At 38.6% G+C, this 26043-nt stretch overlaps 1 protein-coding gene across 4 annotated transcripts in view; it reads right to left on the bottom strand.

Annotated features, from left to right (window-relative positions):
- Window positions 1–385: 385 nt before the first annotated feature.
- HSPBAP1 (HSPB1 associated protein 1) overlaps window positions 386–26043 on the bottom strand; it is a 41231-nt gene continuing 15573 nt past the window's right edge. The window contains exons 2-8 of one of the 4 annotated variants that reach the window (XM_084871665.1): window positions 25600–25785; window positions 18135–18316; window positions 9857–9993; window positions 6392–6509; window positions 5726–5809; window positions 1150–1260; window positions 386–1036 (exon numbers count right to left, since the gene is read on the bottom strand). In XM_084871665.1, the coding sequence (XP_084727791.1) occupies window positions 503–1036; window positions 1150–1260; window positions 5726–5809; window positions 6392–6509; window positions 9857–9993; window positions 18135–18316; window positions 25600–25785 (1352 nt within the window). In that variant the 3' untranslated portion in view covers window positions 386–502. Of the gene's footprint in view, window positions 1037–1149; window positions 1261–5725; window positions 5810–6391; window positions 6564–9856; window positions 9994–18134; window positions 18317–25599; window positions 25786–26043 lie in introns of all 4 variants that reach the window. The other 3 variants (XM_084871664.1, XM_084871666.1, XM_084871667.1) reach the window with 3 other exon arrangements.

The raw sequence follows: 26043 nt of genomic DNA, 5'->3' as shown, positions 1-26043 counted from the left end.
AGGCCAGGAGTTGGCAATTTTTGTTTTCTGTAAGGGGATGGTGAAGATCTTCAGCTTTATGGGCCATAATGTCTGTCACTACTTAAATCGGCTGCTACAACCCTAACCATCATAGACAATATGTAAGCAAATCGATGGCTGTGTTCCAATAAAACTTTATTACAAAATAAGCAGCAGGCTGATCCCTGCTTAAGGCTGATTGAGAGATTATTTCCGGTTGAGAACACTTGGGGCTTACTTTGGAAACAGGCTGAGATGGGATGGGAGAAGAAAGGAAAAGGCTCAGAAAGAAGGCCTCACAAATAACCAAGAATCAGTTTGGGCAAAGAGCAATGTGCATGCAAGAAGGTGGCAAGAAGTTGAAATTTAACTAGGTAAGAACAAGTACATCTACAAGCCTGTGCAAACAGACTTTTCATTGTTTCGTCTTTTATTAAAAAAAAAAATCACTATTTTAAAACTATGTTTAAAATATTATTGAAAAAGTCATTTACAATTACAATCATAAGCTTCTTCCTTGTATCAAAAGTTGTGCCACTATCTTGATTACTTGTGGATTCACCAAGCAGTCCAGTAAGTCATCTGTAGAAATGAATGTTTGGGAAGGGCCCATAGTACTATTTGAAGCAGTCTGTTCAACAATTTCATTCTCACGCCCACTCACCAGTCGTTGCTTCTTGGAACAGTGCAATTTGTCAAAGTGCTCTCCGTCTTTACCGACAAAGCCATTACCATCGTTTTTAAACATGCTTTCTGTTTCTGAGGGTGGTGCTTCAGAACTTGGTAGTACGGGAACCAGATCAGGGCCAAAGGGACTTGCTGCCTGCTCTCCTACTGTTCCCATGGTTAAGTTCTGGTTACCTGTTTGTTCTACCTCCATGAGGGCATGCACGTTGAATTCTTCCTTTTTCATGTGCTCCCCGTTTGTTCTGAGTGCTTGGACATCTGCTGTCTTAGATGTTCTGTAATGATCAAAAAAGGCAGAAACAGCTCTATTTAAGTAGCGACAATTGACTTCATGGGATGTTTCCTCAACCTAAGGAAAAAGAGAAGTCTTTTAGAGTGGTTACATAAATTGGAAAATAAATCTTGCCTGGGTTGATTTTTTACAGAATACCAACTGCCATGATGGAAACCAGGGGGGCCTACCTCCGTTGGGTTCAACCAGGCCCTGGTGCTGTGTGGGTCCTCCGCAGTTTTCAGGGCGCACACAAGCATGCGGGTGATTGCCTCTTCTACCCGAGCTTGGTGGTCCTCTTCCTAAGTTGAGATAAAAACATCACTTTTCATTTGTCTCTCTGTCTCATGGCTTACAACAGAGAGTAGGGTCCCTTAATTGTGTGTTCTGTTCTCATCAACATAAGCTTTGTTAGAGAAGGAATGGCAGAACACAGTTTTTTATGTGTTCACTATCATCTGACATCTGGAAGAGCTGTGGAATATTTCACTAACCAAACTAAAGTATATATCCTGTCTATAAGGCATAGGCCTTTAGTATGAACTGCCTTGTGATGTTTTTTCCAATCTTTTCCATTCTCTGACATGTCTCAAGCAAAATAAATGAATAAATAAATAAATAAATAAATAAATAAAGAGGAATAATCCCTATAGAGGTTGATATGCTAATCGTTTGAGGAATGAGAGAAAATTTCATATAAACTTGTCGCTACTTAAATAGAGCTGTTTCTGCCTTTTTTGATCACTACAGAACATCTAAGACATGTAAATATGTAAAGATACAATAAATATAAAATATAGCATATAAATATAAAATAAATTGTATTAAAATTAACTTCTGTTCCTCAAACACATAAAAGAAAAAACAAACCAGATGCCTATAATATTTAGTATAATCGATATGAGATTAATATCTAGAATATATAAAGAATCTGCACAGTTCAAAAAGAAAATGACCCAATTTTTTTAAATGGCTAAAGACATGAAGATGAGCATTTCAATAAAAAACAATTATATGACTAATAAACAAAAATATGCCTAACCTCATTAAAAATAGGGGGAAAATAAATTATGAAACTAGTAAAAGAGAGTTTGATAATTGCAAGTGGTAGAAAAATGTGCACAGACAGACAGAAATCTTACACACTGGTGATGGAAGTGCAAATTGATAGAGCCATTTGGAAAACTGTTGGCATTATCTTGTAAGCTTGAGTATTATATACGCTACAGACCGGCAATTCCACTTTGAGATACACACATATTCTCTAGAGAAACTTGTACTTTTGTACAGGAATATTCTATTTATAAAAGTAAAAAATTGTAAACAACCCAATTATCCATCAATAGAACAATAAGCCAGTAAGTTGTGATATATTAACACAGGAATATGTACCACAGTGAAATGAATGAACAGCTACATGTGACAACACAAATGAATCTTAGGACCATAATATTAAATTTTAAAAAGCAAATCCTCACAATGTGACACCACTTTATACTAGGATAGATATAATAAAGAAGATTGGTAAAATTGTGGAGGATCCAGAATCTTCTTACAGAGCTGGTGGGACTGTAAAGGGTGCCGCTGCTTTGGAAAACAGCCTGACAGTTCCTCAAAAGGTTCAATATAGAGTTGCCATATGTGATGGTTATTTTTATAAGTCAATTTGATTGGGGTATGGCGCCAATTGTTGGTCCAGCACTGGCAGAGATGTTGCTGTGAAGATACTTTCTAGATGTGACTGATATTTGTAATCAGTTGAATTTAAATGATGAAGAGTGTCCTCAACAATGTGGGTGGATCTCATCCAATCAGTTGCAGGTCTTAAGAGCAAAAACTGAAGTCAGTAACATAATCGCAAATGAAAAGCATTCTGTCATGATGGCTACTGAAAATAGTACTCTTACCCAGTTAGTAGGATATAGTCTAACGATAAAAAGGATGCAAGAAAATATTAAATTTTACTGACAAGTTTTATAGTTTCTGAAAAGAAAGTCACATATGAGTACTAGAATTTGGAATTGTAACTTCGACATCTGAAAAAAACACTGGTGGATAAAACAAAGAATTAAATACGTTACTGCTATTAAGGACCCAGAAATTCAGCATAAGAGAAGAGATAAAAGTAAAGAAATAAATAAGAAAAATCCCTATCATGTTAACTTTGAATTAGAAGTATAGGTATATCTCTATCAATCAACCAACCAATCAATCATCTATCTACATATATCACATTCTAGCTTTGCCACTTAAAAGAGTCTGGAAACAGTGATACCAGCAGCAATGAGCAGCTGTAGAGCCCAAATATGGATTTCTAAATGCCATTCCCACTAAAAGGAACCTTGGCCACTTGGAGAAATTATTGACTTCCAAGTTTGGGGCACGGCAAGTACAAAGCAATTCTTAGGTGTCTACTATGTACCAGAAAGCAAGGATAATCTCAAAGATTAGTGGTGACATACCAAAAGGGCACAAGCCAGCCTGAAAGAGTATCACTAAAAACCTAAAGAAGACTAAATTTCAAAATTATCTTGGGAAGCTGGAACGTTCAACCGAATTGACATGATGAAAACCAAGAGAGACGACTAAAGAATAGGACTTAGGTTTAAAGAACCAGCTTTATAGGTTCAGGATGAAGGGCAATCTGATGTGGCAGCTGATCATGTGAGAAAAAGCATGGGTATTGTAGAGCTGGATATGAACCGCAAGTGAGATTAGATTACTAAAAAAGTTAATGTAGTATGATAAGCAGTACTGAAGAAATTGAGGATCTAAGTCAGGTGAGGTAGAAATCTTATTCTGTACCAAATAAGCTCCACTGATTTTCAGTTTTAGGTGCCGAACATTAAGAGGGCTAGGCTTAGCATAACAGCTCTTTCTCCTCATGGCAATTTCTATTTTTAAATATTTCCCATATGCCAGGCACTGTATTAGATGCTTCTACATGTTTTGCCCAATTTATTAGGTAAACCTCATAGCCACCCTATTGAAGTGAATACAATTATATTTCCCTGTTCTACCAGGCTTAATGGCATTAAGTAACCATCTAGGTTAGACAGCTAACAAAGGTATATAGACCTGTGTCTTAAGTCTACCTAACTCCAAGTCTACAGCCAAAATGGTGGAGCATCTGAAAAGAAAGTCACACAAAAACATCGTGCAATAAAGCAGAGCTTTTGAGCCTGGGAAAGATTACGGGGGAACATCAAAGGTATCCTCAAATATTTAGAAAATAAAAAAGTTTCAGAAATTTCGGGACCGGTTTGGCTCAAGTGGATAGAGCTTCGGCCTGGGGACTGAAAGGTCCCGGGTTCGATTTCGGTCAAGGGCATGTACCTTGGTTGCGGGCGCATCCCCAGTAGGGGGTGTGCAAGAGGCAGCTGATCGATGATTCTCTCTCATCGATGTTTCTAACTCTCTATCCCTCTCTCTTCCTCTCTGTGAAAAATCAATAAAATATATTAAAAAAAAAAAGTTTCAGAAATAATGGGTATGGCTATAAGCAGGCAGATGACAAGCCCAGTGTTCAACAACAGGATGCGCTGCCTTGGGAGAAGCGACATCTGTTGGGGCTATTGCAGATGTGACTGGAACTGGGAGTGGACGCGGACTCCAAGGACTCTGCCTTGGCATGTGCTCCCACTCCAATGCAGCATGCTGCAAGCTGAACATTGGTGAGTCTACTGATCTCCTGCCCCACCTCGCACCCAACTCCCAGGGGAGACAGCTCTGCTCTAAGCTCACAAAACACAGCTTCCATTACTGTGAGTTCCACCAGAGCCCTTTCCATTCCCAAAGGGTAAGAAGAGCCCGACTGAGGGGAGAATGCAGCTGCCAAAGAGAGGAGGTGCAACCAAGGCCGGAGAGCACAGCAGAGATGGACTGAAGGCCTAGATTAAAGAGGGCACAGGTTGCCAAAACCGGTTTGGCTCAGTGGATAGAGCATCAGTCTGTTGACTGAAGGATCCCAGGTTCGATTCCGGTCAGGGGCATGTACATTGGTTGCGGGCACATCTCCGGTGGGGGAGGTGCAGGAGGCAGCTGGTCGATGTTTCTCTCTCATCGACATTTCTAGCTCTCTAACCCTCTCTCTTCCTCTCTGTTGAAAATCAATAAAATATATTTAAAAAATAAAATAAAATAAAATAAAGAGGGCACAGGTGCAGTCAAATCCTCTGGTGAGAGAACGTATAGGTGCAATCAAGGCTTTGGGTAGAAGAGATAGACTTGAGCCAGATGGGCAGCCATTTTAATTGTCGAGTAGGATAGGCAACCAGGACTAAAAATAGGGTATTGGAGGGAAAAGGCTTCTGGCAGAAATGAAATGATAAAAACCTAGCACCGAATGACTCTGCTTTGAGAAAATGCACAAGCCAGGACTGGGAATTGTCCAACTAATTATGAGAGCCCTGAATCAAGAAATAGTATTTCTGGTCCAGATGGTGTGACATGGGACTGGCAACATGAGACATGCATGGCAGATCCAGCCAGGCCCGCACAATCTAACAACACTGGTCAAGGGAAAAGACTCTGTAAGCCAACCTCAGGGCCCAGTGTGTGCCCTGAAAAGAAAGAATGGCACATCACTAACCATCCTATTTCCACCCTCAACATCCATCCACAGAGCACAGAACACATACCGTAATTTATGATACAGCAACACAAAGTAATACTGGAATGTTGGTTAAAATTAAGCACCACATTTTAGAAACAGGCTTTGTGTATCTTAAAAGCAGGGAATACAATTATAAAGAAAAAAAAAAGTACCAATTCAATCCACGAGTTTATACTGACAGTGACAGGATCAATGGATTCTACGTAATGCCACCAGTGTCTGGGAACAAATAGAACCTGAAAACCAAATAAAGAATGGTTAGCACACGTTCAGGACATTTTATTTTTATATCAGAATCAACATAAAAGCCCAACCGAAGATACTAGAAAAAGAAAATACAAATGAATATATAGTAATATTGCTGTAATAAAAAAAAAGAAAAAGAAAAACAAGAAAAAATCTTGCTTAAAAACACATCAGTCTGGCTCTGTAATGCCTCTGCCCCTAGATGCACTGCAATGATATGTGTCTGGGTTCTAGCACGGATGAACAGATATGAACCACGAATAAAAGTTCCAGAAGTGCTCAAATACCCATGCCTTGACCCTTGCTCTTCATGAAAAAAAGAAGAAAAAAAAGGACTTTGAGAGCTGTCTTCCTCCACTGTGCATTCTCTTCTTTACCAGTAGGAGGAGCTGTGAGCCCTCCCATCTTTCCATGACCTGAGAAGCAAAGAAGTATGTATGTGAAGCCTACAGCTGGAAAAGCTACCTTCCAATAGCAGAGCACCAAGGAAGAAACCCTTCTTATGTGTACCAGTACTAGGGGGAGGTGAGGAAAGGGAGGGGCACGTGGCCTAAGGACAGCTGCCGCATTACCTGTCCTGGGCTCAGTGTAACCACATGTCTTCGAGCTTTCTGGAACTGAGGGAAACGTTTTCCATCAGGATTGACAACATTGACTTTACTAAACACACTTGATTCTTCATAAGGGATTCTAGTTGGATAAAGGAGAGGAGTGTCTTCAGGGGGAAAGAGATGCCATCTTTTCCTAATTTAAGCAAAGAAGACAAAAATTAGTACTCTGAACTGGAGACAAAACTAATATATAAGAAGGCTGCAGCTAAATATTCCTTTTTACTCATTTTCATTCAATCCATAAAGCAATAGAGGAGCAATGTCAGTGGTCACTTGGCCCGCCTCTCAGTAAGTGCTGGCGTCCGTGATGAACCTGGTGGAGGGAGGGCGGGAAGCAAAGAATAATCTCATGATGCCCTGAGGCAGCCGGTTGCTGGGACAGGATCTACCGTGTTTCCCCGAAAATAAAACATCCTCTGAAAATAAGACCTACTTACAGGTTTCCTTCTGAGTGAAATATAAGGCATCCCCCGAAAATAAGCCCCTGCCCCAGGCTCTGTCTCAGAATGAAAATTAATTTACCGTAATCAGATAATGATTCCCGCAGGAATGACGGCCTATCTCCAGACTCTTGATATTGCAATAAACAAGCCATTCAGAGACAATTTGTGCATGGAAATTAATGACTACATTGAAAATAGAATGGAGAGAAATCAGCGTGGAAACTTTGTGAAACCTAAACTACAAGAAGTTGTGACTTGGGTGAAGAATTTATGGGAGAAAATCACTGACAGTTGCATTGCAAATGCACTGCGAGCAGGCTACCTTGACAAGAAGTACTCATTTAAAGACAGTGCTATTGCTAAACATGAGAGATTTGGTCCACTGATTCTGAAAGAAATGGAGTCACAAGAAATTCACCAGGGAATTCAGGAATTGGGTTGTTATGATGATGTTCCAGAAGATGATGACATGATTGTCATTGAATAAATGAGTAAATTCTTGATACTGTAGGATTTGTGTTGATAACTACTGTACTACCGTACCCTATACAGGTAATAAATTTCCTTTATTTTCATTTAACAATAAATGTGTACCGTATTCTTCTTCATGGAAAAATAAGACATCCCCTGAAAATAAGACCTAGCGCATCTTTGGGAGCAAAAATTAATATAAGACACTGTCTTATTTTCAGGGAAACAGGGTAGTTTGAAAGGTCATTCTTTCTTACCCCAAATCCAAGTCCTCATAAATTGTTCCTATTCCTCATTCTAGAGCTACTCAGAACGAAGTCCACCCTTTCAGATATCTCTATTCTTATCTTATCCAGAGTAACCAATATAGTTTTATCCTCTACTTTCCATACTTCTTCCCGTTAGGTAAATTTTTTAAATTAAACATTTGTTATTTTAATCCATTAAGAAAGACAAATTCATAAATGATGCCACATAATTAATATAGTATAGTATAACAGAGAAGTTTTCAAAAAGAGAAAACTGTAAGAAGTTTCAGTCACTTGAAAATTTTTTGAAAAATGAAGGTGATAAATTTTAACTTACACACCCATACTTTGAGCCAATGGAGGGAGGACATGGGAGGTAAAGGAAGAGCAAGTGTCAAAAAGGAAGAGACACAGAAATACACTGGTGGGGAAGCAAAGGGAGAGAGGTAGAAAAAAAAAAAACACCGAGTTCTAAGAAAAGCCTGAAGCCCTCTCATGATCCAATAGAGTTCCACTGGGGCCATCATGTCATTTCAGAACTGGGAACAGCCCTAGCTGGTTTGGCTCAGTGGATAGAGCATCAGCCTGCAGACTGAAGGGTCCCAGGTTCGATTCTGGTCAAGGGCACATGCCTGGGTTGTGGTAGGGCAGCCAATAAATTATTCTCTCTCATCATTGATGTTTTATCTCTTTCCCATTCCTTTCCTCTCTGAATTCAATAAGGATATTAAAAAGAAAAAAAAAAAAAGAACTGGGAAGCAGTTGTCTGCCATTTTCAAACTAGGGCGTGTACACTCATGTCTCATTTTGCCTTAGAGATGATAAAGCTGCTCCATTCCACTTACCTATGACTAGTTTAGAAAAATGTTGCGTATTTAGTATGATTAGGATGTTAGAAGGGCTCTTAAGAGATCACCAGTCTAATTTCACTTGCAAAGTAGTGGAAGAGGGACCCAGTACTTGCTCGGGTCTTCCACTGGCCTAGAGTCAATGGTAGAGCCAGAACTAGGTCCCAGCTCTCCTGACTTCTCCTGGTACCAGCTCCTCGCTCTGCCCCATAGCTGTGTTTCCCAAAGGAAGCGCAATAATGATAACCATGTCATACAATATGCAACCTTCTTTTACTAATCAGAAAACGTCATGGTTTGGCAAGCTGAAAGAACGGAGAATAAGCAGTATTTGCCTGGGAGGCAAGACCCGTATGACCCTTCCTGCTTTTCCCTCTGTGCTGCCCTATAAAAGCCCTGAAAGGCCAGGAGAAGAGACTGCGGAACCATTAATTAGGGGAAAATAAGGCTGCACAAACAACAGCTGGAGTACATCTCCCCAACGGCAGGAACACTTACATTCCTACATAGCTCCTAGAACCAGGGGCTATCAAAAGTATTACCTGACTTAGCTCTTAGGTCTCTAAGGATCCACAGATAGATGAAGATATAAAACTGACCCAAGTTTCAAAAAAAAAAATACTGCATAGTGTCTACAGCTAGGCACAAACTAAAATTCAGAGTTTAAAGAGGCAGTTCTGGCCCAGCAGTTCTCAAACCAGGCTCCCTGCCATCGCCTCAGGGGCCTGGGGGTGGCAGCAATCTCTTCTTTTCAACAAACTGCTCGCTCTTACTAGTTTAGGCTTGAAGGAAAGGTGTTCCTGCTTTTAAATAAAAGCTTAAACATTATGCAGACTCTTATGTAAAAGAGCTAAGCAGAGCACTATCTCACTGAATTAAGATTCTAGGATTAGCTTTCTGTTGTTAATCCTCACCAGAGAATATTCTTTTTTCATTGATTTTCAGGGAGAGTGGAAGAAAGAGGGAAAGACGGAGAGAGAAACATCAATGTGAGAGAAACACAATAATTGGTTGCCTCCTGCACTTGCCCTCACCAGGGCCCGGGCTGGGGAGGAGCTTGCAACCAAGGTACGTGCCCTTGACCAGAATGAACCCGGGACCCTTTGGTCCACAGGGACGCTCCATCAGCTGAGCCAAACCCGCTAGGGCTAGGATCAGCTTTCTGAAGGCTACCCTGAACATGGCTGAGACACCATGGAAACTACCATTTCAACTGTTCCCCTCACTTCACAAAGGAGGAAACAGAGGTTAAGAGATCTGCCCTGATCATGAGGCAGGCTGACCGGACGGGGCTGGGACTAAACCTTGGGGTCCTACCGCCCACTCTGTGCTGGTTCCTATTCCTGCGCAACACACAGAGAGAGGTGCATTAGGCACGCAGACACACACACTCTCATGCATGGGCACGTGTGTTACCTTCCTTGTACCTGGAATACCAAGTTGCAACCATACGAATCCAGATGACAGGGTGTGTGAGCCCCCAGTGAGCCAATCCACAATGTACTCTCCCGTCCATTTCTTCCACGAAACCCGAAGTCAGACCATATCACATCCTGTTTTGAAAATAAAGTTATAGTCCATGAAGAACCAACCAATTCTTCTTATAATACTGTTGCACCTTAGTCTGACATAAACCCAAAACCATGGAATTAAAAAAAAAAATATATATATATATATATATATATATATATATATATATATATATATATATATATATATATACGCGCGCGCTAGAAGAGAGCAAACTAGTGAACCGGCTTGCAGGTTTGGTTTTATTCATTTTTTCAATCATTTTTTCTGCTGAGCTGAAGAAAACAAAAGAAAAAACACTTCCATGAGCAGAACATGGTCCTAAATGCTGACACTTCTTTTTTATCAGTATCTTCAATCTATGTTTTCTATGTTTAGAGGCAAACCTTTAACAGCTGTATTCAGAGAAAGAGTATTTTGGGGAGACATTTAACGGCTGGTTTTTGAGGAAGATTAGAATGAGCGTTTCCATTTTTGTTCTGAGTGATGAAAATAGAGGAACATGTGAACATAACCAACGTCTGTTACAGAAGGGGGAATTTATGCAAGGTCAGCACCACTGTAAATGCCTCTGCCTCGCGAGCAGCCGCCCTAGGGAGTGGCAAAAGTCATGTGTCTTCTGGTTATGGCCCATAAGCTCCACGCAGTGACTCAGTTCTGTATTCCCTGAAATTACACCTGCCTCAGGGCAAGTGCTCATAACACTGGCTGCTTGGGAAGCAGAGAAGAATCTGTGGCCTGATTATGGGTAAATGGTTCAGGCCAGGAACATTTATGAGCATCTGTCACATAGCTGGTATGACGCTGGGTGTTTGGGATACAAAAATTAATGCAACACAGGCCCAGCCTTCAAATCTAATAAAGAAAGACTGCCCCTGAAGTGGAACCTTTCACTATAATGTGGCAGATGCTCTGACAGAGTGAGCAGAGAGCAAAGGAAGGATGCCTGGTCCCCAGCAGGGAGCCTGGGAAAGGCTTCCAATGAACCCGGTCCCTGTTGAACAAGTCGCCACACCTCAGTCTGGTGTTTAGCTAAAGGCAGATTAAAGACATGCAGTACAAACACAAAAAGCAGGGGGTTGCCTTAGTTAAGAAGTGGCTGGTTAAAGTGATTCTTTTTTTTTCTTTCTTTTTTAAAAATATATTTTATTGATTTTTTACAGAGAGGAAGGGAGAGAGATAGAGAGCTAGAAACGTCGATGAGATGAGAGAGAAACATCGACCTACCGGGGATGTGCCTGCAACCAATGTACATGCCCTTGACCGGAATCGAACCTGGGACCCTTCAGTCCACAGACCAACTCTCTACCACTGAGCCAAACCGGTTTCGGCTGGTTTAAATGATGCTTAATCTTCTTCTAGAGACATTCCATTGGGAATCTAATGAATGCCAACACCCCTATCCACAGAGAAATGCAAGCACACACAAAATTTATTATGCTTTGAGATAGTCGAAGCACTGACTGCAGGTGAGAAACGCTGATGAAAGAATCACAGAAGAAAGAGTTTCTATAGGATAGGGGCTGATGGGGAAGGGAGTTAATATATGAGAAACTGACAAGTTTCCCTGACCTCTTATCTACCACAATAATGACTAAAAAAAGGAAAACTGGGAATTATTAGATCAAGGTGGCCTAAACTACCTAAAATTTCAGCAGCATATTGGCTGGGAAAAACCAGAGGAGGAAGAGTTGGGGAGGCAGGTGATGGGGTTGCAGAGAAGAGTGTGAATCAAAGTATATGTCAGGAAACGAACAGAATTTTGTTTCTTTTCCCACGGGCTCTTGGGAGTTGGGCCTTTCTTACCAATCGAGTTCAGCTACTTACAGTAGCCAAATGTCTGAAATCAATATAGGTCCAGGAGAGATAAGCCTCAAGTCTTGCTAAAAACAAGTGACCCTGTTAAGTCACGACATCAGTGAAACCAACACAGGGGACTGATGGGGCGATCCACCCTGGAATCTATTCTCACATCCACCTCAAGCACTGGAGTAGTCTTTCTTTTTAAAATATATTTGTATTGATTTCAGAGAGGAAAGGAGAGGGAGAGAGAGACAGAAACATAAAGGATGAGAGAGAATCATTGATTGGCTGCATCCTGCGCACCTCCACTGGGGATCAAGCCCACAACCCAGGCATGTGCCCTGACTGGGAATTGAACCATGATGTTCAACCACTGAGCCATGCCAATCGGGCCAGAGAAGTCTTTAGAAATCATCTATATTCAGAAAATTCTATTGTAACACTGCCCCTGAAAACAGCCATCAAGTATCATGTTAACTGCTTACTACAAAAACACTATCTGTTTTTCTATAATTTCCAAAAGAACCTATATTGTTTTTTACAATATAGACAAATTTATTTTTTCTTCTGCCAAAAATTGCTGTCTAAAATTATATGAAAAATAATCATGCTTTCTCCTTTTCCTTGTCTTCCCTCCTTTCCTTCCAAAATGTTTCCTCTTACTCCCATGCAGTTAATCTAGCTACCTCCACTCTCAGCCTCTGCAACCACTGACCTACTTGCTGTTATCACAATATTTTGAAACTGGATTCTACATAACAATAATGAGGAAAAGTTTTTTTTAACATGGTTTAAAAATATCCCCCAACACCTTCAACAAATGAGACTAAAAATCTGGTTGTAATAAATAAAAATCGGATTGTAATAAATAAAATTCAAGAAAATGTATATGCTTCACTTTTCTTGATCATGTATACCTTAAAAGTATTACAACATTTAAGTGATAGAATAATGTCAAAAACAGTATTAAACTCTAATAGAACATTTACTACATTTCTACCTTAATACTTGGCTTCTGCAATCGACAGTAAAGTCCCTTGGAGTTCCAACTTTATTCAAGTTGGCATCTCTAGTAGCTAACAGTGAGCACAGCAAATGCTAAAAATCTGCCCAGTCACTGATCTAGGTAACTAGGTCTATTTTTATCCTTAGTATCTCCTAAAACTGTTCCAGTTAAGTTAAAGAATTGTTGCAGAATCAAACATCACTGGAAAATGTTGGCACTTAACCAAATATTCCATAATTTTAATTTTAACCAGAGAACTGAAGAAAAACTGGTAAGATGCTTATAAAGAAAAGGTGGCTTTTTTGGCCTACCAAGTCAACCAATCACCAAAAGTAATTCTTAAATTGTTGAGTTCTAGAAGACGATACAGTACTTCACAAAATATTTAAACAATATTTTCACATATATATTATTACCTTCATTCCTGTTTTACATATAAGAAAGCTAGAGGTTCAAACAGGTTAAATGAGCTTATAATAGTTCATACCAAACAGAGGTTCTGAGAACACCACAATTCAAAAATATTTGTTCTTAATTTATACCATTGCTATTTGGGTAACTTGTGACCACATTTAATTTGAATCTATCAATTAAAACTTGTCTTCTATTTTTCTCCATGACTAGATCATAAATACATGTAGGAAAACTGATTATACATAATTCTGTAATAAACTTACATCTAAATAAAATAAAAGAAAAAAAACACACTAATATTGGCCAAAACAATAAGAATGGAACTTTAAAAAAAAAATCTTTATTTTTGAAAGTATTACGTATGTTCCCTTTCCCCCCTTTGACCTCTTAATTAAAACTATGTAAAACTTATAAAGAATAAATACTTCAATTTAAATTTTAAACAACCCTTAAGTGGATATTACAAATTAGCAAGTACTTAGGGCTCTTTTTTCCTTAAGAAATTACCTTAAGTAACATAAACAGAAAAAACAGGGAGGCTTCTTACATTCCAATTTGTTCCATCAGAAAGCACCACTGGCCATCAAACAAACTCCTTTAATCATCACTAAACTGCCTGGTTCAATTTCAACATACTCTCATAACTATGTTACACAGTAAAATCTAAGACAGGTAGGTAGAACTAATTTTCCACATATTGCATTTTGGGATTTTGTGTTCTGGTGACTTAACAAACTTCCAGTCTTTCAATAGTTAATCTGAATTACAACATAACATTCTTGGGCAAAATCCCTTTTTCTCTATATTGATTCCTAATAGCTTCAATTGTGATGATACATATTGATAATTATAAAAGGTAACACACCTGTCATTCTTACCTAATGAATCAGAGGTAAAGAAATTTTATATGGTAATGTCACAAATTCCCTACCTTCCTTGGGAAGTAGAATACAAATGTTTCAAATAAATGCTTTACTTAGATTAGTCAATGATATGATACATAACTAAAAAATAGTGAGACATATATTTGCCAGTATGTATTTTGCATGTTTATCAGTGGATGATTTTAATTTGTAAAATAACATGGTTAATACATAAACTTTAAGTAGAGCTAAGTAAAAACTTATAAAGCTAATAGAAGGCTGAAGAGAGTTAAGAATTTCGTATCAAGATTAACAAATGCTATAATTGATTAACTAGAAGCCACAAGGGTGAAGCTAGAGGTTTAAGTTAAAACATTATTTGAAGGGCCCTAAAGGCTGAAGAAATATCAAAACCAGAAATAAGAAAAAAATACACTTATGTAATCGTTCAATTACTTATTATGTACAGTGGTCCCACCCCACTTTATATGCAGTTTCACTTTCCATGATTCAAATATATTAAGTGGAAAACTTCTTAAATAAACAGTTCATGTTTTAAATTCAACACTCTTCTAATGTTCTGCCCAGGACACAAGTCATCCCTTTGTCAAGTGTATATTCATTCCATAAGCTATCCACTCTTAAACACCTAGTAGCTTTCTGGGTTATTAGACTGTGCTCAGTGCTTGTGTTTAAGTAACCCTTACATAACTTACCAATGGCTCCAAAGCCATTCACATAACTTTTATTACAATATATTTTACAACTGTTCTCTCTTATTATTAGTTATTGTTAATGTTTACTTTGACTAATTTATAAATTAAATTTTACCAGAGGTATGTATGATTAGGAAAAATAGTATATATGGGGTATTATCTGTAGTTTTACGGATCCACTGGGGGTCTTGGGACATATCCCCAGTAGATAAGGAGGGCTACTGCATTCAGCACTATGTTAATACTTTTGGGAATAAAAGTGTATAAAACACAGTCCCTGTTTCCAAACAGCTTACAATATTGCTAGAGAATTTTTATATAATATACCATTTAAATAACAATCCAAATAAATCAGGAATGAAAGCAAGGGATGAATGGATGTGGGTGCAAGTGGTAGAGAAGGCTTTACAGCCAAGGGTGAACCTTAGCCAGACCTTAAGAAGTAGAGTTTTAATAAGGAGAAACAGAGAAGAGCATGAGCAAAGGCCAGAAGGTGAGAGAGAGCATAGTGGCCCAGCACTCAGCGAGGAGACTAGACAGAAACTAAGAGCAGAAAGGATGCATCAGTCATGTTGGGGAGAGTCTTAAATGCTATCCTTAATTTTAAGTCATGAAACGTTTGTGAACATGATTAACATATTTCAATATTGAATCTGGAGCATGACTTGAAATATATTTTCACAAAAAACTGTTTTAGAAGTAATTAGAGAAAGAGTCAGAACTGAAGGAATATAAAATAATTTCAGAAGCAATGTAGACCAGACGTTCTCGAAATGGCTCATAGAACCGCTTGGGGGTTCTTGAGATCCTTCCACAGGATCTGTAGGGTTAAAATTATTTTCATCATACTACTAAGATGTTACTTAGCTATTTCACTGTGTTGACATTGAGGACACAAAAATAATGGTGAATAAAACTACTGGTCAAGATAGTGGAACCAAAGTGTCTCCAGCATTCATTTTTTTTTTTTTTTAATAAAGTTTATTGATTTTTCACAGAGAGGAAGGGAGAAGGATAGAAAGTTAGAAACATCAATCAGCTGCCTCCTGCACATCCTACACTGGGGATGTGCCCCCAACCAAGGTACATGCCAAAAGACTGCTTTTATGTCCACACTTAATGGACTGGATACATGTATGCCCAGTGCTGTTATGCCTGGGCTGAGACAGATACAAATGATGGGTTCAGATCAGAGATTTATCCAAGGCAGAGAGAGCCTAGACTGAGCATAAATGGAATTCCTTAATTCTGGATGTAGAGTTCCCACAGAACGGAATGTATTTAGACCCTCTGGAGACATACAGTGAAGCAATTAAAGGCTGTAGGGCAGACAGCTTGGGTTACTTTTTTCTTAGTTGTATATTTTCAAAAACTTTTTCAATTAACCACTTTGTGCCTCATTTTTCTTAAAATAAGGTTAATTATTAAATCACAGGGTTACTGTAAGGATTATAAAAGTAAAGCACTTAGAAAATTAATTATAAGTACTTGAGAATCATTACTATTACACAACATTTTGCCTGAAATTTAGAGTAAAAAAGTACTAATCTAATCTACAGATTGGGTGGGGGATATGAGAAATAATAATGAAATACTCTAAAAGTTCACAATGATATATAAAAGATCCAGCGTTAAATATCCATAAAGCAATCACAACTAAGATTGTAAGAAAAAAAATTTCCTCAGCCGAAACCAGTTTGGCTCAGTGGATAGAGCATTGTCTGCGGACTGAAAGGTTCCAGGTTCGATTCTGGTTAAGGGCATGTACCTTGGTTGCAGGAGGCAGCTGATGGATGATTCTCTCTCATGGATGTTTCTAACTCTCTATTCCTCTATCTTCCTTTCTGTAAAAAAAAAAAAAATCAATAAAATATATATATTTTAAAATTACCTCAAAATTATCATCTAAAAATGAGTAAAGAGTAAATATGGTATAGACTTTGGATTCAGACAGCATCTACAAAATGTTTTTAAAACTGATGGATTTATTTCATGGTTTTGAGAATAAAAATATATCCTCACCTAACAATTATGAAACAGCTGATGCCCTGACCAGTTTGGCTCAGTGGATAGAGTGTTGAAGAGTCCTGGGTTCGATTCCAGTCAAGGGCATGTACCTTGGTTGCGGGCACATCTTCAGTAAGGGGATATGCAGGAGGCAGATGATCTTCTCCCTCATCAATGTTTCTAACTCTCTCTCCCTCTCCCTTCCTCTCTGTAAAAAATCAATAAAATATATTAAAAAAAAGAATAAGAAACAGCTGATATAGTTTTCATTTTTTAAATAAAAAGAAAAAAGCATTTAAAAATTTAATAAAGAAATATACAAAGTATTAACAATTGTATCATAGTAATTATGTAAACAGCATCTACACCTTGATTCAAAGTGGGGGAAAACACACACACACACACACACACACACACACACACACACACGCTGAATTAAAAACTTCTCACGAGTCCAAGGGCTACAGCCTATGTGAGAGGGAAGTGCAGAGAGGGAGTTGTGGTAACGGGCAGGAAGGGAGGAAAGCGGGGGAGGGAGGTAAATAGCCTGCAGTGATGGCTAAGACTTCTCTCCACAAAGAATGGGCAGGGTAAAGGACTCTGATGCCTTGATCTGATTGTGGGCAAGACAAAGTCATCCTAACAACTTTCAGGGACTACTCCCATTCATGCCCAGGCCTAAGACACCCAGAAATCAGAGCAGGGAGTTTTTAAGATCACTCCACAAAATAAACTGGAGGTAGAAAACACTTAAAAGGAAAGAGGATATTGTAGTCTGCAAACTCTGCTGTCAATTATGTCAACACATGGCAAAGAACTTCCACATTCTTACTTCTGCAAGTACGCCCACACTTCTGCAGGACTCCTACAATAAATGCAACAATAAAGTGGGAGCCCAGCACCCGAGCCAGGCCTTAAATCTGCACTAAACCCTCCGAACAGGGAGAGAGGGAAGCAGCAGCTTGGAATGCTTCTTCATATAATCAGTTCTGTACCTCTGCCTCACCAACAGAACGAAAACTTCTATGTAGGTCAGAGGAAATGAAGTGTTATACATAATCTGTGCTTCCAATTCACTCCAAACCAGCCCAGGAGCTGTTTAAAGGCGCAGGAGAAAGTGCATAGGAAATCTGGTGAGTAGAGAAACAGTGAAAAGGCTGCTGGTGTGAGTGCCCAATATTCCGCTTCTCTTGAACAAATCTTTTTGGCTAGAGTGGATAAAATACTCAACACCCACAGTGAACCGCTTTTGAGAGAAAATAACAGTGAGGGAAATGGGATCAGGAAATTTCTAATTTGTGAATTTTTCTCAAGAACAAATTAATATCATGATTAAAAGGAATGTGTTGACTTACCTGGAAAATATCTGTCTTGTCTTCAAATAGACTGGCAACATATTTATAGTCAGCATACGCCCAGAATTTGGAATAATCATAATCTATAAATGGTCCAGAAATACTAGAGTGGCCACGGTTCCAGGTCAGAAGCTCTTCAAGTGTAGCTTCTACGTAACTACATGAAGTTTCAAACTGAGGAACTGCAGAGTAAGAGAACCAAACTTTAAATGTATTTGAAACAGTTTTCCAAAATTTTTTTTTTTAAATAACGATAATTTCAACCAAAAATGTTAACTATCTTTTCAATTAATAAAAAGTTAATTTTGCACTTGCTATATAATTAAAATAATTTACAGCTTTCATAATACTATTGTGGTACATATATACAATGGAATATTACTCAGCCATAAGAAAAGAGAAGTTGTCATTTGCAACAACATGGATGAGTCTTGAGAATATCATGCTAACCAAAATAGTCAGACAGGAAAGTCAAGAAATGTATGAATTTAACTCATATCTATAATAATCTATAATAATAAAAGCATAATATGCAAGTCAACCGAATGACCAAACAGCAGAACAACTGTCCAGATGACCTTCCTGATGACCATGCTATGACACGCACTGGCACCAGGCCAGCCAAAGTGGGTGCGATGCTATTGGTCGGGGCCAGTCATTGCCCCACAATTGGCCCAAAGAGGTAGACCCAGGCCACCTGCTGCAGGACAACCTATTGCGGGGGAAAGAGGGCGCCTCTGTGATCGCCCAAAAGAGGGCGCCTCAGAACTGGGGAGCCAGGGGTGTGTGGCAGTGGATACAGGCAGCATCAGAACCAAGCGGGTGTGGCTGGGCAGCCGGGGCTACGAGAGCCTATCCTGACATGAATCTCGTGCATTGGGCCTCTAGTACGGGATATAAAACTGGAAGCAACAAATGAACAAATAAAACAAACAAACAAAAACTTTAAGACACAATGGTACGGTGGTTACCAGAGGAAAAGGGAGGTGGAGGGAAGGTATCAAAGGATAAAGAGGATCAAGCACATGGTGATGAAAGAGATTGGACTTTGGGTGGTAAACACATAATGCAATATGCAGATATATTATAGAGTTGTAATCTGTATAATTTTATTAACCTAAATAATTTTACAGCCAATGTCACACCAATAAGTTTAATAAAAATGTTTAAAAACATTAGTACCACTCATTTTTAAAATAAATTAACCGCTCATTTTTAAATAAAATAGTAAAGTATTCTAAGTTGTTTTAATAAAAAGACACAGTTTTAACCTTAAATCTAAAAACTATCCTTACTATTGGCTGATTCAGTTGTTAAACAACAAAGCGAAAAGCTCTTCTGAAAGAAAGCTTTTATTGAGTAAGATATAAAAAGAAATCATTAAGCTATTAAAAAATATTACAATATTTATTTTTAGACCTGGCTGGAACGGCTCAGTGTTGAGCGACAGCCTATGAACCAGGAGGTCGAGGTTTGATTTCTGGTCAGGGCACATGCCCAGGTTGGGAGCTCAATCCCCAGTGTGGGGCATGCAGGAAGTGGCTGATCAATGATTTCCTCTCATTGGGAAACTGATGTTTCTCTCTCTTTCTCTCTCTGAAATACAAAAAAAATATATATAATACAAAAATATAAATTTACAAAAAGAAATTCTAAATAAATAAGATTAAAAATGTTAATGGATTATATGATTTGACTATATAAAAAGGTAAAAAAAAGAAACAAAATCAGAAGACGAATAATAACGTGGGAAACACGTTAGTGTATCCATGTAGAAATTGCATTTCTTTTAACATGATCCATTCTCCTTTCTGCCAATCCTCTCTCTTTTTTAATGCTTAAGCCCTTAGGACATCAGACTCCAGTCAGCATCAACTGTCTTAAGAACGAAGCCTCAAGTCTGCTGACCACAGAAACAGAGCTGTGGTAAAACCAACCACACATCTTGACTTCAGTTGTGTTTCAGTCCCAGGCCCATAAAAGCAGAAGGACCCCACTGGTCACACCTCAGTGAGCTAGGCAGAACAGCAAGATGGCTGACTTCAGGACCTGAAACATGATCAACTACTCCCTACTTTGGCCCCAACCAATCAGAAGAGCCTACAACCCCAACTCCCAAAATCATCATGATTACTAATTTTCCCAGTACATAATCTGTCCCTGTGTGGTCCCTACTGGAGCCAGGTTTTAGAGCACTAGCTTACCTGTGACGGCGGGCTTGTGCCATTTCCTTAAATAAATCCTTACTTTCTTTGCTGTAAACTCTTGGTCACATCTTATTGGGCTTTAATGGGTGCTGGCAAATGGACCCCTTTAGTCTGGTAAGATCAGTAACAAATACAGTGTTCTTAATATGTAAGGAATTTATTTAAAAAAACTAAACAAAAAAAACAAAAAAAAACTCAAAAACACAAAAGCCCAATAAGGAACAGTCAAAGAACAATTACCAGAAAGAAAATACAATTGCCACTAAACACGAATACATGTTCAACATCACCAGCAACCGAAGAAATGTTAATTAAACTCATGTTATTTTTCACCTATCAGCAAAATTGTCTTCATTTCTTTTTAACTGAATTTATTGGGGTGACATTGGTTAATAAAATTATATAGGTTTCAGCCTGCCCGGCATGGCTCAGTGGTTGATCCTATGAACCAGGTCAGGGTTCCATAGGGTTGTGGGCTCAATCCCCAATAGGGGGTGTTCAGGAGGCAGCCAATCAACGAATCCTTTTCATCACTGATATTTGTCTCTCTCTCTTTCCCCCTCTCCCTTCCTCTCTGAAATCAATAAAAAATACATTAAAAATAATCAGGATACAGTATAATGTATCATCTGTATGTTGTATTGTGTGTTCACCATCCCAAGCAAGATTATTTTTTAAAAAGTGCCGCCTGCAAAGAGCTGGGCCGTAGTATCAGGGTCCTTCATCCTTCACCCACACAAATACCTGAATGTCCATTAGGAGCTCAGTCCTCCATGAGAAAGTGAACTTCTTCATGGGAAGAGAGACTTTAAAACAGTTCATTACTGACATAACTAATCAGATATTGTAACTATGCTAAACGTTACTACGAAACAGTGGGTGCTCTGAGATAATTTAAGAATCACACATTTGGGGGTAAGGGAGGGAGATGTGGTTAGGAAAGACTTCCTGGAGAAAATGTCATTTGAGCTAATATCTGAAGGAAGAAGCGAAATTAACTAGGTAGGTAAAGGTGGAGTAAGGGGAAAGAGGAACCGAAAGAAGCATGGCTAGACAACAGAGGCGAAGGCCCTGCGGTAAGAAACAATCTCTGGAAAGACAAAAAATGCAGAAATGCTTGTTTGGCTTGAGCTCAGGAAGAGGGATTAAGCTGACAAGACAAATAGAGCTTTCTACACCAAAACAAAATTTTGACCTTTAGCCTAAAGGTAATGAGAAGCCATTTAAGGGTTTAAGCAGAGAAATAAGATGAGTTAAAAAAACAAACAAACAACAACAACAAAAAAAACACTGTCTCTGGTTTCAGTATGAAGAAGAATACCCTAGGTAGAGAGAACAGGAGGTGCAGTGGTACTATAGATGAGGCTACTGGGAAGAGAAAGCAGGGTAACCCCAACTAGGGGATGGCCATAGAGAGAGAGAAGCAGGTTGCTACTAGATATTTAGGATATAAGTCTTCAAATCACCGGACACCACTTAAGAGAGGCATTCCGAGTGACTCAGAGAGTTCTTGTATTAAGAAGCTTTATGAGTATTGTTGCTACTGATGATAATGGTCATACTCCTTGACCTAGTCATGATCCTTTTAGAAATCTATCTAGAGAAATAATCACAAATTTGGACAAGATTTATTTTCAAAGTTGTTTACTACAGTCCTACTTAAAAATGTAAAACTTTTAAGCAATCTAAATATCAAAATAAGAGAATTTTAAAAAACACATCATGGTACTATCATATAATGGAATATTAGGTAGCCATTTAAAAGTCACATTTAATATTGAGAAGCTGCTCAGAATATGTTAAGTAAAAAAAAAAAAAAAGCAGGCTATGGACATTACTTTTGAAAGACAAAAAGGCGTATATGGACATATGTACACTTAGGTAATAGGACCAAGTGCTTTTTAATTTCTCTGGATCTTCCCATTGTTTTTCAATATTCTCTACAATAAGCAAGTCATATTTTATTTTAAATTATTTATTTTTTAAATAACATTTATTGAACAGTGCTTGGCACTGTTCTAAATATTTTATGTACATTTACATATTTAATCTATTACAGATAAGTTACTTACCCAAAATCACACGGTAAGCCAAAATTTGAATCCATGCAAGCTGACTCCAAGTCAGCTCTCTTATTGCTTGTGGCAGAATTGCATTTATACTCAAAGAATTACTTTAAGATTTAGTATCCAGAATATATAAAGAACTCTTTTACAACTCAACAACAAAAGACAACTCCCTCAAAAACAAACAAACAAACAAACAAAACACAACAAACCACCCCAAAGCAAAATACATCTCAATTAGAAAATGGGCAAAGCATCTGAATAGGCATTTCTCCAAAAAAGATAAGCAAGTGGTCAATAAGATTATGAAAAGATGCTTAACACTAAGGGAAATGTGTATCAAAAGCATAATGAGATAATAATTCACACCCATTAGAATGGCCAAAATAAAAAAAGGAGTAAGTGTTGGCAAGGACAGAGAACTCGGTCACTCATTTTTTTGGGGTGGGAATGTAAGATGGCTCAGCTGCTTTGGAAAACAGTTTGGCAGTCCCTCAAAAGGTTTAATACAGAGTTACTATATGATTTGGCAATTCCACTTCTAGGTATAAACCCAAGAGAAATGAAAACATATATCCACACAAAAATTTGTAAATGTTCATAGCAGCCTAATTTATGATAGCCTAAGAGTGGAAACAACCTAAATGGCCAGAAATTTGTTAATGGATAAACAAAATGAGATATATACACATAATGGAATACTATCTATAAATATAAAAGCCTAATATGCAAATTGTCCTTGTGGAAATTCAACCTGGAGACCCATCACTTGCTATGACGTGCACTGACCACCAGGGGGCAACGTGGAACAAAGGAAGGCCCTGGTTGGCAGCCGGAAGGCCCTGGTTGGCAGCCGGAAGGCCTTGATGGACTCTGATCGCTGCCAGGTCTAGGAACTCTACCTTTGCATGCATTTTGAGCATTGGATCTCTAATTCAGTAATAAAAATAAATGAAGTACAGATACAAGGATGAATCTTGAAAACATGCTATATGAGTGGAAGAAACTAGTACAGAAAGCCACAATATTGTATGATTACATTTATATGATGTGCCCAGAATAGTCAAATCAATAAAAACAGAAAGTAGATTAGTGGTTGCCAGGGACTGGCGGTAAGGTAGAAGAGAGGGTGACTGCTGAAGAAGTACGGGGCTTCTTTATGGAGCGATGAAAATGTTCTAGAATTAGTGATGATGTTGCCCAACATGGTGAATATGCTAAAACCACTGTATACTTAAAACGGTGAACTTTTCATTTCATGAATTTTATTTTAACTTTTAAAAAGAACAAAATATCTTTCATAAAAACTCAAAGGAGTTGTCACAACCACAAAGACTTTCTACTTTCATTCTTTTATGCTTAAGTATCAACTTGAAAATGTCAAATTACTGTGACTCATCTATAAGTGTGAAAAAGATTAAGAATTAATATCCATAGAGCACTTGGACCAGTGACTGACACAATAGCTCTCTCAATAACTGTTAGCTATTAGCAGTAGTATTGTATTTGGAGTCTAACTAGGATGGGGAAAAAATTACGTCCTATTTCTCTCCAAATTATTGTCTTCAATGAGGGAAAGATTTATTTGACTACAATCAAGAAGGAAAAAAGCACAAGCTGATTTTTATGTGGATGCTGCTGGTCTAGCATTTAATTTAAAAATACAGCAAAAACATTTCGGTCTGTCATGGGAATACAAGGAGAGTCTAGATACCAAAAACCGAATAATTCTAGGAGATCTACTAGAAGGTCAACATGAAAGAAAGAAGCTTTGAGAAGATGGATAATTTTTTAAACTCTGTCTCAGTTAGTAGATTCATAGGTCACTTCACAGCAATACTTAAAACACTCCATTTCTAGACTACCAAACCTGCCCATATTTAAATATAAGTTAAACACACATTCTGAAGCCAGACAATGTTGTGGACTCCTTTAGATTAGAAATTATATTCTTCTTATATTAACTGCTAGAGGCCCAGTGCACAAAATTTGTGCACTCGGGGGGCAGGGGAGGGTACTCCCTCAGCCGGCCTGCACCCTCTTGCAGTCCAGGAGCCCTCAGGGGATGTCTGACTGCCAGCTGAGGCCTGGCAGAGGAGGCAGGCCTAAGCTGGCAGTTGAACATCCTTAGTACCGCTGTGGAGGCCAAAGAGGCTCCTGCCACCACCGCTGCTCTCACCAGCTGTGAGCCTGACTTCTGGCTGAGTGGCGCTCCCCCTGTGAGAGCTCCTGCGTTGAGCAGTCAGTGTGCTTCACAGCCGCTGGTCCTTCTGTCGTTTGGTCAATTTGCAAATTGGCCTTTTATTATATAGGATTCTGAGAGGTAACAAAAATTGTGCTGATTATAAGGCAAACAAATCAAAATGTTACAAGTCTTCAGGAAAGAAGAGGGAGCTGGCAAAATCTAATTGCTTAAGAGAATAAGAAAATAGCTTTACATATTAGCTGCAATGGAGGTCAGGCAGCTGATAAGGCAGAGAGATAAAATTTCAACCAAGAATGAGCACTCTAAAATAGTGCCTGAAGCCACATATAAAAGGATACATTCTACGCAAGTCAAAAGTGGGAGCAACTATGAGATTACTATTGTTCATTTTCAGTCATGTGGGAACAGAAATAATAGCAGATTAACAAATATTTATTAAGCACTTGCCACATACTTGAACAAAAACATTTTATACTACAAGCCTGGTGCACAGATTTCTGCACTGGTGGGGTCCCTCAGTATGGCCTGTGAAGATCGGGCCAAAACCAGATCTCCAACATCCCCCAAGGAGTCCCAGATTGCAAGAGGGTGGTTCTCGGGAGATGCACTCTGGAATCGGGCTCCCTCCTCTCTAGCTCCAGGTGTATCACCTGAGAACTGCAGCTGCAAAGTCACCATAGCTCAGCAGCTCCTGCATTGAGTGCCTACCCTCTGGTGGTCATAGCTACAGGTCGGACAGGCAAACAGTCAATTGCTTAGGCTTTTATATATATAGATGAGATTATAAACTATAGGCTGTTTATTCTTTAAAAAAAAATCTTAATAAAAACTGTCCTAAAACTTCCAATAAAATATTCTCTATCTGAAAATGGTCAAAAGAAGAATTATAAATAAAGGATTTTCTAGAGATAAAGAACACACTGCTGGGAATGTGGAAATGCTATTGAAGAGACATTATTATTATGATTATTTGTGATAATACCTACCTGTATCTGTACTTTTCATTCCCATCCTAAATCGTATCTGCTTGCCATGAAGGACCTTGGAAAGGTGCTCAGCAGTCCAGTGTCTTGCTGGCCAATCAAAAGCCATATTACAGAAGACTGCAGGTTGCTGTAAAGACATGATAATTTCTTTTGCTTTCTCTGGTGTGAAAGGTTTGACATATTCATCTAGGAAGAGAAATAAATAGAGCAACAGATAAGTAACCATAGTTACTTCATGTAATAGGAAAAATACTATCATTTTTATTATGGCAAGTCTTTTTGTGTAATTACACTTCACTTATTACTGATCATATAAATCTATACTAATAAAAAGGTAATATGCTAATTACTTTTCCGGTGGGATTGGGCCTAAACAGGCAGTCGGGCATCCCTCTCACAATCCAGGACTGCTGGCTCCCAACTGCTTGCCTGCCTGCCTGCCTG

The sequence above is a fragment of the Pipistrellus hanaki genome (genome assembly GCF_964339955.1).
Source record: "Pipistrellus hanaki genome assembly, chromosome: 2".
Lineage (NCBI taxonomy): Eukaryota > Metazoa > Chordata > Mammalia > Chiroptera > Vespertilionidae > Pipistrellus > Pipistrellus hanaki.
The sequence above is the reverse complement of the archived record's forward strand: the minus strand, read 5'-3'. Positions and strand labels throughout refer to the sequence as shown.